Source organism: Physella acuta, unplaced genomic scaffold, assembly GCF_028476545.2.
Source record: "Physella acuta isolate Inbredline_101_S28 unplaced genomic scaffold, ASM2847654v3 ptg001275l, whole genome shotgun sequence".
Lineage (NCBI taxonomy): Eukaryota > Metazoa > Mollusca > Gastropoda > Physidae > Physella > Physella acuta.
This window is the reverse complement of record NW_026732790.1, coordinates 220,504-235,264: the sequence shown is the minus strand read 5'-3', so window position 1 is coordinate 235,264 and position 14,761 is coordinate 220,504. Positions and strand designations below refer to the sequence as shown.

Genomic DNA, 14,761 nt, shown 5'->3' with positions numbered 1-14,761 from the left:
ACAATACAGACGCAGGATACAAGTAATATAATATACAATTATAATACAAGTTTTTAACCAATAATATTAAACACCATGGATTGTAGATTTTACACTTTGCATTCCAACATTCGTGGATAAAAAAAAAAAAAAACTGATGGAGACTACAAATATTGGACAAAAAAAATATTGAATGGTATTAAAATACTATGGCAACAATTCATCCTCCATGTTACAGCTACCTTCAACAAATACCATGTCGCGACCCTGTTGACTCAAGCCTATCGTACGAGTTTATTAAACACAAATCCGTCACCTTGGCAACCAGTTCAAACAAATCGCCACGCCCATAAGACCCAACATGTAAACCACTTAACCATCGTCTGGCGATACCTTCCGATTTCCGTATCGACACATTCTATCCCAACCTTTTTTCCATACAAAAAAAATAATCGATTCCACTTCGGTAGACGAGTACCAATCTACCAACACCGAGGACGATTCCGACGATCGAAAAAAAATGATGAGCTTCTCATCAATGAATGAAGAGATAATGACATCGACGTCCGCCTACTAGGTATTTAATCAAACAGCATTGGTGGTTTCTGGTTGCCATGGTGATTTGACTACACGACCCGCTGAACAGTGGCACTGTTAGGTGGACTATTGACATTTTGGTATTGACATTTTGTAGGATTGAAGTAAATACTCACACCCCAATGGACGGTGTTATAGTTTTTCAAGACCGTTTGATGGAAAATTTAATTTTTTAAAATTCGTTGTTGAAACTAACACATCAATCTGAGTAAAGATAAGCAGCACTGACTACTGGGGAATTTGGTTAGTGGGTTGGCTCATATATATATATATATATATATATATATATATATATATATATATATATATATATATATATATATATATATATATATATATATATATATATATATATACATATATATATATATATATATATATATATATATATATATACATATATATATATATATATATATATATATATATATATATATATATATATATATATATATATATATATATGATATTAACAATGTTGTATCTAAAATCTTTAATCATTTTCTCATATATCTGCCTTAGTTAGAATCTAGACGTTGAACAGAATCTGGTCAAAAGTATTCAAATATTTTACGCCGTTTAAATAAATGTATCAAAACCTTGCCATAAAGTACTTAAAACTATGTTATATTTTAGATTTAAGTAAATGAGTTTTGTAAATCTAACCATGGTTAAGAATAATGCAAATTAAGATTTAGTTTTCAGGATGCTTAAAATAGACTAAAAATATAAACATCGATGGTTGAAGAAAAAGTACAAAGTCGTTTCAAAAATACATCATAATCAGCATAAATATACCAATACAATATAACTATATTTTTCCGGATTTATTAAAGATACTTGATGACTTAGGGCTAAACAAATAAAAGATACTTGATGACTTAGGGCTAAATAAATAAAAGATACTTGATGACTTAGGGCTAAATAAATACAAGATACTTGATGACTTAGGGCTAAATAAATAAAAGATACTTGATGACTTAGGGCTAAACAAATAAAAGATACTTGATGACTTAGGGCTAAAGAAATAAAGATACTTGGTGATTTAGGACCAAACAAATAAATTATACTTGATGACTTAGGGGCGGGAATTCTTGCACTCTAGCTCAACACGGTTACTTCCCCTTCCCCTAGCTTGGTGCATTCTCTCAAGAATCGTCTCCTTCGTTTTCACCTCGTTTCCGCTCACTGCACATGTTTGATCTCCCTTGTCTTACCGGACTTACGTGGCCAGTATTAGTAATCGATACCCATCGATATTTACTTAGCCCTTACATTCAGGCTACCCGATCAAATACACACTCCTCTTACATCAGTCCGTGGTGCAGACATCGTGTAATTGAGGCTTCACCTTCCTGTATGAGAGGTTGCCATGGTATTTCGAAACCAAATGTCACGTAGCTCATGCGTTACATATTATGACCCGATGACGTAGCGAATGTGATGACGTCAAAACTCTCGAAGAATAAAAAAAAGTATTTTTTTTTCTACTAAAATAAAGAAGTATAAGCTTATATAAGTGTACCTTATCTAAGTGTACTTAAAGGTAGTTGACACGGGTAATCCAATTTTAAGTTTAGGGAGATGCATGTATGGTGTTTAGTTAGGATTTTCTCTTTGAAATGGGGAATAGTTGTATTTAATAAAACGACGATTGTAATATAAAGGTAAACAAATACTGTACACAAACAAAGCTTGGTATCCCAACTGTTAGCAGAAGACATATTCAATTTGTGCAGCAAAAAACGTTTCACTGATTAAAAAAAATAATTCTTGTCTGAAAACACGGCCAAAAGGTATTGAATGAAGCTGCGGTCAAAATTTGATATTTAAGACATTGTGAAATGTCAAACAAGAGATAAACTGCAGATGTCAGCAGAAACACATGCAGTCTAGCCCATGCTACATGTGATTTTAATCATAACCAATAAAACATGTGTTTTGGGTCTAGTAAAGATTGATACATGCATAGCCGGGTTTAATAAGTACTGAACCTGCTCAGCTACAATATACATCTGTCCAAAATCTGTGACGATAGCTATTGTTTAATCTGTTTAGTAATGCAAATATGTCTGCATTTATCGAAATGAAATTTTATTTGTAATCCATTGAATAATAAAAGAGTTAGCCACTGTTATTAATTAAAGTAAAAAAATACATTATAAAAGCTGAAATCGATGTATTCAGTTCTCTTGAATCTCCCAAGATGTCGTTAATCTTCGAAACACGGTCTTTCTTTGTTGGCTCCTATTCTTAAGTCGCAGTGACCTTTATGAAACGAAATATCATTATCACGCGGATGTTACAGTTTTTGACCCAGTGACGAGGGGATTAGACGAAATCAATGGCGGCGGTCTTTAAAGGCGTGGCTTCTGGTGCCGACCTTTTCGGCGTCTTGGTTTCGGTGCCGCCTCTGTGATGTCTTTTTCTGTTTCTGATGGGGGCAGTTTGTGCATTCCAATTATACCATATATACAATCATAATTTTGTTTTTTGTGATCAACATACTAAATAATTACTAGAATTATTAAGAGTTAAAAACCGGGTTAAATAATAAAGACGTATTTAATCAGATCGTGTGCATCACAAAAACATGTTAATTTAAATAATACATTAGTCTTACAAAATCAATGTAGAGCATATCGTGTATGTACGTAACGTCCTGATCAATAGCAATACAAACATTGCAAGTAAAAAAAAAACGAGTGATGTAATTTAGTTCAATTAAAGTGAGACATGGTATAGACAGTGAGGGAGAACGGATGTGAGGTTATGTATGGGTGGGTGTGTGGGGGGGGGGAAGGGGGGGTGAGTGTGTGTAAGGTGTGAGTGTATGTGGGGGTATGAGTGTGTGTGTGGGGGGATGGGGGTTAGTGTGCGTGTATGTGAGTGAATGTGGGGGGTATGAGTGTGTGTGTGTGGGGGGGGGGGGTAGTGTGTGTGTGTGTGGGGGGGGGGGGGTAGTGTGTGTGTGTGTGGGGGGGGGGTTGAGTGTGGGGGGGGAGGGTTAGTGTGCGTGTGTGTGAGTGTATGTGGGGGATAAGTTTGTGTGTGGGTTGAGTCTGTTGAGTATGAGTGTGTGTGTGGGTGGGGGATGAGTGTCTGTGTCGTTTGAGTGTATGTGGGGGTATGAGTGTGTGTGTGGGGTTTAAGTGAGTGTGGGGGGTGAGTGTGTGTGTGAGGGGGGGGGAGGTTATAGTACAGCAAACAAAGAACCGTCGCAGAAAGATGGCCGAGTTTACCGGTCGATGCCGGAATCTCAGGCGTGACCTTCTGGCAACGGGAGGATCTCCCGGAAAAATCCGGTTTAATCCGGTTTTTTTAAAACCAACTGCCACTTCACCTGACGGCAGGTGACAGCGCGGGACGGAGCGCGTGGCACTGACACCGTGTGACGCAACGCATCGTGAGTCATGCCAAGACCGAACTGAGCTAACACCAATTACGTTATTGTTTGTTTAGATTACTACGGCATGTGGATAATTTAGTTTGGCATCTTTATCACAACGTTAAAATGGCGTATCGAAGCATTTTGTTTTTCGCGATGTTGAATTTTAGTCACGATCGTTTTTCATGTTACATTTCAGTGTGGGGGTGGGGGGGGGGGGGGAGGTGGCAGCACATCAGCTACAGACTTTTGTCTTCGGGGGTGGGGGCACTTGAAATTTTTGGGGCGAGTGGGAGGTGGCGGACTAAAATTTTCAGGGGGGGGGGGACACACAGGTAAAAATATATATATATTTTCTATTTGGGGGGGGGGGGGGCAGACGTTTTTCGGAGATGCATGGAAGAAACACTGCAGGACATACAAGCTTCTTTAAGTATTATTATTTGCAACTGTATAAAATATAATAATATGTGGATTAGGAGATGAAGTAGAATTAACCTGTTTTCTTGTTCTTGGCGTGTGAAGAGATAATACAGTTAGTTCTATGTCCATCCGCCATTGCTGTACCCAATATAAGTTGGGTACCCATTAGAGCTGAGTGGACTCAAGGACGTTATATAATCTACAGTTCTGGACATACACCCTCTATCTACCACCACCACGTCCCATATGCAACTAGTAACAGGAAACAATAAAATACTTAAAAAAAACTTTTTAAAAAACCACGTTTTTCTTGTGGACTAAAAAGTAGAAAATAACTATTTACATACATTTGATGACAAAAAACGTGGGTACGTTCACCATCAAATTTCCCGACCCATCTGCCCGACCCACGTTTTTTGTCATCAAATGTATGTAAATAGTTATTTTCTACTTTTTAGTCCACAAGAAAAACGTGGTTTTTTAAAAAGTTTTTTTTAAGTATTTTATTTTCTCCTTTTTAGTCCGTTGCTACACATGAAAAACGTGGTTTTTAAAAAAGTTTTTTATATAGTTTATTTTCTACTTTATCTAATGACTTGATTAAGTATGAATTGACTAAGTGTTTATAAATACACGGACTAAAAAAATCTTGAGCGACCAGGATTCGAACCTGGGTTGTCGCGGCCACAACGCGAAGTACTAACCACTATACGATCACGGCCAGCGCGCTCACATCGATTGGGGCCGAAGTAACTGTGTCTATAAGCCTCCAGTCTTGTCGGTATCTTTAGAAATCATGTCCTCAATTTTATGGTCCTTGGGGCGTAATTAAATTAAGCTAATTACCGTCTCTAATTGCTAGTTTTTATGATTGCATCTGAAATTGTTAGGCGAAAGTAGCCTACATGCCAAATTTCAGATCTATTGAGCAATCAGAAGTGGGTTAATTTTCGATGTCAATTTTAACAACAAACACACGCGAAGCTGAGTTAATAAAAACGTGTTAAAAACAAACGGGTCAAGCACCGACATGCATGACTAAACTCGGCTACGCTTGGCTGCCTTCGTCTTTGACGGGGTCCCATACTCGATATTTCATGTACACGATATCTTTGTGCGTGCTCACGATCTGCTATAGAAACCGACCAACAACAGATGTAAACAAGGGGAGAGTGAGTAACAATGTTTCTTTCAGATAGTGTGCTGTTGTGCACGTCGTAGAGAGCGTTGTTTAAAGAATAATTTTATTTCTAATTTTCTTTTTGATTTTTTTTTGTTCTAATAATTGAGGATCAGGGTGGGGGTAGGGTGTGGACGTTTTTTTTTGGGATGCAGGGTAAGGAAGCAGTTACCCGGGAGAGATGTATGAAAGAAACACTGACCAGTTGATACGAGTTATGTTGTTAAAAAAAGTGCACAGATGGGGAAAGCTAGGTCTATCTACGACAGAATTTTCTAAGAAAGTGGCTGACCACACACGTATTCTAAGCTTTTACCAAAGCACATTGCAGAACATAGCAAAACTTATATTATTTCAATCCTAGTCCTAACTTAAAATCTAGAACTAACTATAAAATGTGTATAATTGATCTATTCGAAGGGGGTCGGCGTGGTCGAGTCGGTTAAGCTCATGGTTGCTAAACCGAAAAGTCTCTAGATGAGGCTCGTTAGCTGGGGGTGGATTCCAAAATCAAACAACCGCTGCTTTTGTGTGTTTGTGGTTGGACAAAGGCTATGGAAGCAAACCCAAAAAGAAAAGCAAAAGGGGATCCATTCCAACACTAAAATTATGAAATTAAGAAGGAAGAAGAAGAAGATCTATTCGAAAGCTTGGTAATTTAGACTACTTCAATTTGCAATCTACCAAAGTGTGCATGCCTATGTTGTCTAAAGCTTACAGACAACTAAACGCAATCAAGAGCCAACACAAAAAACAACCCAACTACAAAGAACTTAAATTGTTGCTGATAATCAGGATTTTAAAACTTTTACCAAAAGGAAATTAAACCTAGACTGTTGCTATAGTAACGGTTTGAAGCCGATACCGGTATCCATTTCCTTTTATCTGACTTCATCTATTTATAGATAGACCGTGATCCTACCATAAGGGAGGTATGGATTGGTCGGACCCAGGCAAGGCAAAGTGTAAATAAACTTATACAAAATGGCTGGAACTAAACAAACCGAGATGGTTTTGTTTTGAGTTATTTGATGCTATAATTTTCAAATTTTAGGTCGTACAACATTTTATAAACAAATGTAAATTAAATTTAAAAAAAAAGTTTCTCACTTAAACAAACAGGCATTGCAATATTCGTATACATCAGTATAAATAATACTTATAACATTATTATAACATTACAAATAACATGTTATGATGGTTACATTACTCAAATTAGAGAAAAAATAAATGCGGCTAGATGCCCTATGCATTCATAAGCCGAAGTCAGGAAATATATAAACTCTACTTCATCTGCATGAAGGATTGATATGTCTGTTAAAGGAACTTTACTTTTACACACATATATATATATATATATATATATATATATATATATATATATATATATATATATATATATATATATATATATATATATATATATATATATATATATATGAGCGGTCATTACAATTTAATATATTTTCATGCGCTATAGTGTTGATGACAGTAAATATGAATCCCACTCCCCCCCCCCCCCCCCGTTACATCCTTTCATATGCTAGTTAGTTTACATTTCAGTGTATTCATCGAGTACAACAGCTGCAGTTTCCAGTATAAATACGCTATACATGACTCCAATTATCTCCCCAATGTATATAATTAATACATTTATAATTGCCTTTAAAGAAAAGATGTCTTAAACATCAGAACAGAACTCGACATTGATGTATAGCCGTACGTTCACGTAGATTGTGTGAGAACGAAAGCAGTTGGTTTGTTTATTTGATGCGAGCGTAGAGTGCAGAGGTTAAGAGGTGAGGGGTGAAGCGGTGGGTTTATAGAGCATGGAGCGGTGAGTAGGTGCAGTTGTAGATATCAAAGCCAAATATTTGTAGTTTGATATAACTTATCTCTGTGTCACGGTGTTCATATAAGTAGTCATACTGGTGTCAGTTTTGTATCATACTGGTGTCAGTTTTGTATCATACTGGTGTCAGTTTTGTATCATACTGGTGTCAGTTTTGTATCATACTGGTGTCAGTTTTGTATCATACTGGTGTCAGTTTTGTATCATACTGGTGTCAGTTTTGTATCATACTGGTGACAGTTTTTGAAAGTACAGAGTTAAAGAAACGAGGCACACAGCTACTACAGTACACAGACGTCACAAAGTTTTACTGTCACATCGTTTGTCACATTCACGGACACACTCGTCCACAGACAAACAAACTCACTAGGTACTCTCAGACACATTTATTCAGCCGATATATTCTCACAATAAACCACTATTCTACATGCATTCACTGACACACCCAATCAATAAAACACCAACTCACCAACACTCAAATTTACTCACACACTCACTGTGCCGACACACCCAATAAAAGACAAACACATTCACTCAATACTATCACTATTTGAATGCTGAGAGTTTTTACTTTTATTTCTAAATTTACATCAAATTTCAAAATAATTTCACCCTTGATCCACATACGCATACATAACAACACACGCGCATAAGATGGAACTACACAAACCCAATTTTTTTTTCAAAAATATTAAAGGACATAGGCGCCGCTATAGAGGATAATTCAGTCTGAAGTTGCTCGTTTCCCACACTTTCTATCTCACTTTCAAGTATTGAGAGGTAGGGGAAGGGGTGGTGTTGCAATAAAATGTTCAACTTCAACAAGTCAACGACCGATACGCCTGACCAAACACTCAACCGTTCGACCGCCTTCAACCTTGAGCAACCGCTCATTTTCTCAACATACTTTAAAACTTCCGCCGCACGCCATCTTTGTGAGACCAACTCACGATCCGCTACAGGCACCGCCCACCAACAGAGGGTGAGTAGACTCAAGTCACGTGCTCCGAAAATCGTTATTTCGAACACGTCATCGGGCGATGCTTTGTCATGCCGCGGCAGTTTAAAAATTTGTACTGTGTGTCTGCCAATGTTTTTGTTTGAGGCTAGGGGTGAGATAACCGCTAATCGATTCTTTTAAATGTCTCGAGTGAAATCGAATACTTCAAGTTAACCGTGGATGATCGTACACTGCGCAGGTATATGATTGTGGTTGCGATACTCATGTATTTATTTTTCCACGATCGATATTTTGTAAAGAAATGTATCGACTACGTAAACATGTGTTGTATGTCGCTTGGATATATATAATTAAAATACTAGTATCGATACATACATCGCTTGAGTTTTAAAATTTAAATCTTGACTCACGAAACTTGAATTATCATGACTACATATGTTTGAAAATCGATACTAAAATGTATAGATGCTTAAGTCCACTTGACTTTCACAACTTTAAAACTTTTGACTTTTAATACTTGACATTTCTTGACTTACAATACTTAAAATATCTTGAGTATCGAGTTTTTATATCTCACGAGCTTTGATTTATGTCTATCGATACTTAAAAAACACAACTGCTATAAAAAAAGACTCCTAACATCGCAAATGGCACAAGGCATAACCAGAGTTTCTTCCAGGCATCTCTTCGAGGGGGGGGGTGCAAAGCCCCCCCGAAAAAATTCTACCGCCCCCCCCCCCCCCCCCACCCGAACGAAATGAAATTTATATAATTTATATAGAAAATATATACTTTTAACAGTGTCCGCCCCCCGAAGAAAGTCTACTGCCCCCCCCCCCGAAAATTTCAAGTACCCCCCCCCCCCCCCCAGAGAAAAAAGTCTGGAAGAAACACTGGGCATAATATTGTAGATAATATTCAATCAACATGTGTTTTATGTTCGGGTTTTCAAGGTCTGGTCAATCGTAAGTCTGTAACGTCAGGAGATGGTCAAAGACAGATACATAATGAAACGTAGATTAACTTGTTGAAGACTGGGATGACCTTCATGCCAGGGTTTCTTTCAGGCATCTCTTCGAACAATTTTTAAATACATACAGAAAGTACAAACATACTTATACCTCTTCCACCTTCTCCCACTAAAGTTTCAAGTGCCCTATCCCCCCTCAGAAAAAATAAAAAGTCTGAACGAAACACTACACCGACCCTCCCATAATTCTACGGCACTGCAAGTTTTATCATTATGTTCACACTTCTTCTTCTTCTTCGTTCTTAATGTTTAGTGTTGGAAGGGATCGAGAATTATATGCCAGAGGGTTTGAACTCGACCATGAGCTTTTTCCGATATGTGCATACAACTTTAGACTTTCAACAGATGCTATGGTAAAAAAAAAAAAAAACCCACCTATTCACTTCCACACAAAACCTACTATTGGGTTCCGCCCAAACAAGAATCCTTCCTTTGCGTAGACTACTGTGTTTATCTTAATTATCGTCTTATAGATACCCCCACAATACACTAGCATGAAATATGTCGGTTCAATAAATCGATCATACAATATTAAAACTAAGGTATTGATTCAGGTGAGTTTGATATTTAAGTTTTCACATGTATGTTATACCCCCCTCCAGTCAGATGTAGTAACTATAGCCTAGGTCTAGGTGAGTCTAATACTTAAGTTTTCACATGTATGCTTATAACCTTCCCACCCACCCCCACCCCTTTCAACTGTATGTTTTCACAGGTATGTTAAATCCCCCCCCCCCCCAGTCAACTGTAGTACCTATAGCTTAGACCCAGGTGATTCTTATATTTGTTTTACAGGTATGCTTATACCCCCTTCCCCCCAAACTTTAGTAGTATGGCCTAGATTCAGGTGAATCTAATATTTAAGTTTTCACATATATGGTTATTATTTCCCCCCCCCCCCTTTTTTTTAATTAGTCATAAACTTAATCCGCAAATTAGTTGACTAAGCAGGATCTAAAGTTTTGACAATTTATAAACAAAGTTACAATGAATCATAAATGCTGTCCATTATAAAATTAATTAAAAAATTAGATTCAACAAAGATTTAAAATTTATTTCACTGTCTGCAGCATAAATAAATAGACGTCAGCTTTGTACTTCAGGGAGAAGAAATACCATCTTGATTGCTAAAGATAATAAATAATGTTGTTATAAAGATTAAGGGTGTGTTGATACCAGTTATGCCTTTGTTTTTAAAACGCTTAAATCATGAGGATATTATATTTCGTCTAATAATACTTTACTGCGCCATGTAAAGGGGGATAAAGCGATCTTCTTGTTCAGTAATGCTTGAACTAATGGCTGATCAATTTACATAACTGACCTCAAGCAAATGTTAATTTTCCCATGGTATTTCTACAGCATAAGATGAAATGTATGCACGAATTGTATGTCTTGTAAGTATATACAAACTATACACACACCGATTTTAACACGTATGTACCCTCCTGTGTACACACTAATGTGTATATTATAGGCTACAGCGAGACCGTTTATTGACCAAATGTCGACGTTTCTTATAGTTTAGATCACCGTACACACAAAAAGTAAAAACAAGTTCTCTTTCAAACCTGACGGTCCATAGGGCAAGTGAAGTAGAGTTCACTTGTTTCTGTGACCTCGGCATATGAAGAGATGATGTACTGTATCTATATGCTCAAAAGTCCAACACACTAAACTGAGCTTCACATTAGAAATACGGTCGACCCAGATAACTTAAAGCGAATATTAAAAAACAAAATCAATTAATTTCTAACAAATGCCAGAGATTAAAATTTATTTTTTCAAAATTTTATACGAAATAATTTATATTTATATCGGTAATGGTAGACCACCCAAAGATAAAAACGACTAAAATATAATAAATTACTTGGCTATATCTACATCAATTATTTGGTACCATGAAACAGTTCTCCGTCGTATTGATTGTAATACACACTTTGACATTCAGACTAGAAATGTTCAGTGAATTTTTTATGCAGTTTGTTGACTCCCTATATGCAATCCATTGCTTATAATTTCACCAATTATTCAAATACCAAGCTATGTCTTGACACTTCTGGAATGTTCTGCTATACGGAAGGGATCCTCAGTCTGTGGGATTTCACGACTTTAAGTCAGAAATATTGTATCGAATATGTTGATTATTGGGTAATAGGAATTATAGGATTATAGAGAACCTTCATTTATTTAACGTATGTTTTTTTCAGTAAGTATAAGTATAAATAATAATAATAAATATTTACCCTAAATGGGAATAGGGGCCTACAATAAAACATGAGAATCGTATTTTAAAAAAAAATAATCTTTTTATGCTTATTTCCCTTGCTGACGACGGAGTTATCGAACGTAACTTAGGTCACCGTAACTGATACATTCCATGAGATAACGCCTCAGAGCATGCCTTAGAGTCAAGCATGACTTGTTCCGTTCCACATTGCTGCATCGCCAGAATAATTTTTTATACTAGTAATAAAACCCGTTATACTTTACAGCATAATAAAAATATTTAATTTGAAAAAAAAATTACATTTTTAAATAGTTTCAATTTAATTACCGAAGATTCATATTACTTAGCGATACGTATTTAAAATATGTAACCATTTTAAACATATCAAAACATTCACAACTTATATAATATTTCGAGCGAACAGTGTAGTGTTATTTTAATGCTATCTTCAACTGTTTAACATAGGCAACAATTTCCTAATGATCATTCTTTTTTTATATTACATTCGTTGTTTTTTTTTTGTTGTTTTTTGTTGTTGTTCATAAGTGAACATTGGAATTGCATATAGAACAGTAGTGACATACTACACATGGTAAGCACAGGATTGTGGAACGTGATGGAATCAAACTTGATAACAGTGTGAATGGACATGGGTTTGGGTTATAACGAGGCGTGCGCAGAACTAACATACCGGAGCCCGGAGGTTATGTGGTGTTGTATGATAACGATAAACGTAAAATCCTCAGGGATACTAAGTAATAGGGGTCGCAGAGTCAGGGATCGCAGAGTAGTGCTCGTAGATTTGGGGTTGTGAAGTTAGGGGTCGCGAAATGTGCATGCAGGTTTGGGGTCATGAGGTGGGCATGTCTGAGGTGACACGAGTACATCTAAAAACTTTAAACTTCATCACCAGATGTTGATACAAAACAACGGATAAAATATTCATCAGGACTCAGATACTCAATGACGCTACAAGAGATGCCTGAAGCCATCGTGATAACTCGTAAATGTTAATATACATACATATATATATATATATATATATATATATATATATATATATATATATATATATATATATATACATATATATATATATATATATATATATATATATATATATATATATATATATATATATATATATACATATACATATATATATATATATATATATATATATATATATATATATATATATATATATATATATATATATATATATATATATATATATATATATATATATATATATATATATATATATATATATATATATCTATATATGCATGTACTGAAATTGGGATTTAAAAAGATGTTAAAGTTTTATTCTATAACTTTTACACACTTTTGAACACTTAAAGTACAGTGTTTATACCAATTTCAATCATGATAACATTAATCTGAGGAATTAAACATTTTAGACTGAAAAATAATCCATTTATGCAGTATCCCTCCTCTACAATAAACAACTTATATTACAACTAGCCATATACAAACACACAGAGGTAACATGTATTTGTATTTAGTAGTAACATGAACCATGCACTTTATATATATATATATATATATATATATATATATATATATATATATATATATATATATATATATATACATGCACACATATAATTACACATGCAACTCAACAAAGTCGCATTTACAGTGGCATATATATATATATATATATATATATATATATATATATATATATATATATATATATATATATATATATATATATATATATATATATATATATATATATATATATAATGTTTTAGAGACAAATGGCATGACTGTTGATTCTCAACGACACCGTTATATTTACCTTCGATGCCAACTTGACCAAACTCGGCGAGCCCTTAGTAAACCGGACGAGGGCCACATTTCCGTTATGTACCATACCTCAGTTCTCTTGGTCGTCCGCTAACTTGGCCAGGCTACAGGTGTAGTTGGAGCAGTCACATATCCCCCGGGCCAGCGTGCCTCACACCAGGCAACGTAAACCTCATTAACAGGCTACAAACCAATGAATAAGACAAATCCCTGTCAAGCTGGGTCTGACCCCCCCTACTGCCCCCACCGTATCACGTGACTAGCAAATAAACAATGCGATAGAAAGGAAAACACGCAACGTCCCCCACCTTCCCCTCGTGTTGTTTTTTTTTTTTTTTTACCTTTAAAGCTTACACCGCCCTTCATATCGATCGACAAATGCCTAGACAAAGACACAGATAGAGGTGTATTTTGCAACCTTTCCCATGTGAAATATCAGTATTGTCAGCGGGTAATTGACATTATATTGTTCAAGTGCGTTTGTTGATTACGCGCGCCATGTTTAAGTAGCATTTTTGTAGTACATATTTTCATACTGCAACGATAAGTCTGGGCCGTGGGATCAGAGGCGTAGCGACCCTTCTTGGCGCCCGGGGACAAACTTTCAATTTGTCGCCCCCCCCCCCCCCCCACACTCGGGAACAATCTTTCACTTTTCAATTTGCACACCCCCCCTCTCAAACTTTTAATTTGCACCCCCACCCTCAAACTTTCAATGTGCACCCCCCCCCACTATATATTTTTTATATTTATAACGCAAAACTGCAGCTAAAATGAGATTTTAATTTGTTTTTCCAATCCATTTTGGCGCCCCCTAAGGTCGGCGCCCGGGGAGATATGTACCCCCTCCCCCCCGCGCACCCCACCTCGCTACGCCTCTGCGTTGGATGAGTCAAAGAAACGTGTATGCGATAAAGTGGCCGAACTGTAAAGTTAATGGTGCATTTGTCTGTCTGTTTCAGCGTGTATAGGCGGGTTTTCTGCAGTATAGCTGGGTTAAATAGTTTATATCAACTAAAGAAAAATAAATATATATGACGCAATGCTCCTGAGAGTTGGAGATGAAAGAGCAATTGGAGACCCATGCGCTGCAAGCACTTAATGCACACAATACACGTTTTAAGAAAAAAGTTCACATATTTAAACTGTCTATAAAATCTAATATTTTAGACATTTTAGCTTCATGCTTTCGTAATGCACAATATTAGACAAGCATAGAAATGAAAAAGAAGGTTATATGCTGGAATAAAAAACATCTTACTGAGTAAAATACACTCGGTGT

At 36.0% G+C, this 14,761-nt stretch overlaps 1 protein-coding gene across 5 annotated transcripts in view; it reads right to left on the bottom strand.

Moving 5' to 3' along the window:
* The window catches only part of LOC131957883 (cys-loop ligand-gated ion channel), a 121,537-nt gene that overhangs the window by 47,504 nt on the left and 59,272 nt on the right, over positions 1-14,761 (bottom strand). The window contains exon 1 of one of the 5 annotated variants that reach the window (XM_059322703.1): positions 13,472-13,648. The exons of the other annotated variants lie outside the window; for them this stretch is intronic. Coding sequence (XP_059178686.1) covers positions 13,472-13,546 — 75 coding nt within the window. The 5' untranslated portion in view covers positions 13,547-13,648. Of the gene's footprint in view, positions 1-13,471; positions 13,649-14,761 lie in introns of those variants that run through there. 5 annotated transcript variants of the gene reach the window in all.